General features: G+C 40.0%; 1 protein-coding gene across 1 annotated transcript; it reads right to left on the bottom strand.

Annotated features, from left to right (window-relative positions):
* Positions 1 to 205: 205 nt before the first annotated feature.
* Positions 206 to 1,126, bottom strand: LOC144602907 (uncharacterized). Its single transcript, XM_078416028.1, has one exon. The coding sequence runs from the start codon at positions 1,115 to 1,117 to the stop codon at positions 206 to 208; it is 912 nt and encodes a 303-aa protein (XP_078272154.1). The 5' UTR covers positions 1,118 to 1,126.
* Between the last annotated feature and the right edge of the window lie 750 nt (positions 1,127 to 1,876).

Here is a 1,876-nt window from a genome sequence, read left to right as displayed (position 1 = left end):
GAATTTATTTCATTTCAGACCAGAAAATTGGTAATGATTTCACATAATTTGACTTAAAGTGTCGGTAGGACGGAATAACACGTGTATTCTCATTCCACGTGAAATGGTCTGGTGTTGGAAGAGTGCCGAATGAAATGTGAGAAAGATGTTGACTGTCCGACTTTCCTCTGGGGGCTCATGCCGATGCGCCGCGTGAACAACAAATTCACTTCGGGTGATTAAAATAAATTATGTATTTTAAACTAGTGAATATACTTAGTGGACGCCTAACAATATTCTTCAATTCCTCTCTGAATTTACCCTGAGACACTGCGTAAATAAAAGTATTTGTGCAAGCACTTAAGCAGCTCAGCATATATCCGGATTGTTCCGCAATAGTGAAAGGGTCATTGTAATTTGCTTCTAAAAACTGAGTGTCGGTAAAGTACACAAACAGGTGACAAATAAAAAGCACCATCCATAGGAATATAAAATTGCCTGAGATTGCCAGCAATAATATGATTGACTTCCTACGGTTATCAATTTCTGGATCGGTGTGACTGATGGTTCCTCGGAGAGCGCTCCTCACTCTATTAGCCCGTACGATGTGCCTGGTTGTCAGAGAATTAAGGAGCATGATCAAAATGAAAGGTGCAAATGGGCATAAAATAGTTTCCAGCCATAAAAATGCGATCCACATTGGGTCGGTGTAGAAGCTTGATTTTACATAACATGACCATGGCAGACCATCAAGTATTTCCCGAGGTTCATAAACAAAGAAGATCGGAATGTTTTCCAAAGCGCTCAATAAACACACAATTGCAATGGCTATTGCCGCGATCTTTTCAGTGCAGTATTTTGTTCGCAGAGACTGGCAACTAATAGCCATAAGTCGGTCAAAGGTGAAAGCCACAGTTAACCAGACCGAACAATCAATAGAAAAGAACAACAGCGCGAGATTAAAGCTGCAAACAGGGGTATAATTGAGCAATGAATATGGCCAATAGGCATCTTTTATCTCATACAAAATTACTTCAAATATCAGAACCATTAGATCGGCAGCTGCCATGTACACCAAATAACGCGTGATGCATTTCGATAGACCGCATTTTCCGCGGCAGAGAATCACGATCGCCATCAGATTAGCTGCGAAAAGACAACAAGGGTATAATTACACAGGTTCTTCAAAGTTCAGTCGACAGAGATTTCTCCTTTTTTGTGATTTACCTTTCAATATGCAGCATTACATGGTAAGAGTGGAGAACTTATAACGGTGTTTTTACACGGTGTTTTACATTGTCAATCATATTATTACGCTGCAATCGTCAGTGTAGAAAGTCGGCAGCTTTAAGAAAGACAGCAACTATTTAGAACTGAAAAGTGACCGGTTGCACCTGTTATCTGTCACTTCACTTCTCTGTTATTTAGTTTCCTCCTTCTTAGATTGATTCTTCGATTCCAAAATGAGTGAAACTCAAAGATTCACAGATGTACAAAACAATTTGCAGAATAATGAGTCTTCACTGACCGACATCCAAGGCAGAAATGATGTAAGGGGAAAATAGTCTTCATCTGTAAACTGCACCATACCCTGTCCGACGTCTTGTCCTACTCTGTTGCTCTCAGACTTAACTAAAGTACATTTTATTTCTCAAAACGTCTGATGCCTTGTAAAACGATCGACTGATTAGCTCTATAAATTACTTGCCTCACCTCCGACAGCTACTTTCAGACTTGCTTGCACGCTACTGCCCAGCAGCGTTACAAAGTGGACGCAGTGAACAGCGTCGTTTTGGCAAAGGTAAGCAATCAGAGCACTTCAAGTTTGAAATCAGAAACAATGAACCTAAATTACTATTAAAGCACAAAGTTATAACACAAGGATATGCGTTCAACC

The sequence above is a fragment of the Rhinoraja longicauda genome, chromosome 19, assembly GCF_053455715.1.
Source record: "Rhinoraja longicauda isolate Sanriku21f chromosome 19, sRhiLon1.1, whole genome shotgun sequence".
NCBI lineage: Eukaryota > Metazoa > Chordata > Chondrichthyes > Rajiformes > Arhynchobatidae > Rhinoraja > Rhinoraja longicauda.
This window is presented reverse-complemented; position numbering and strand designations above follow the sequence as displayed.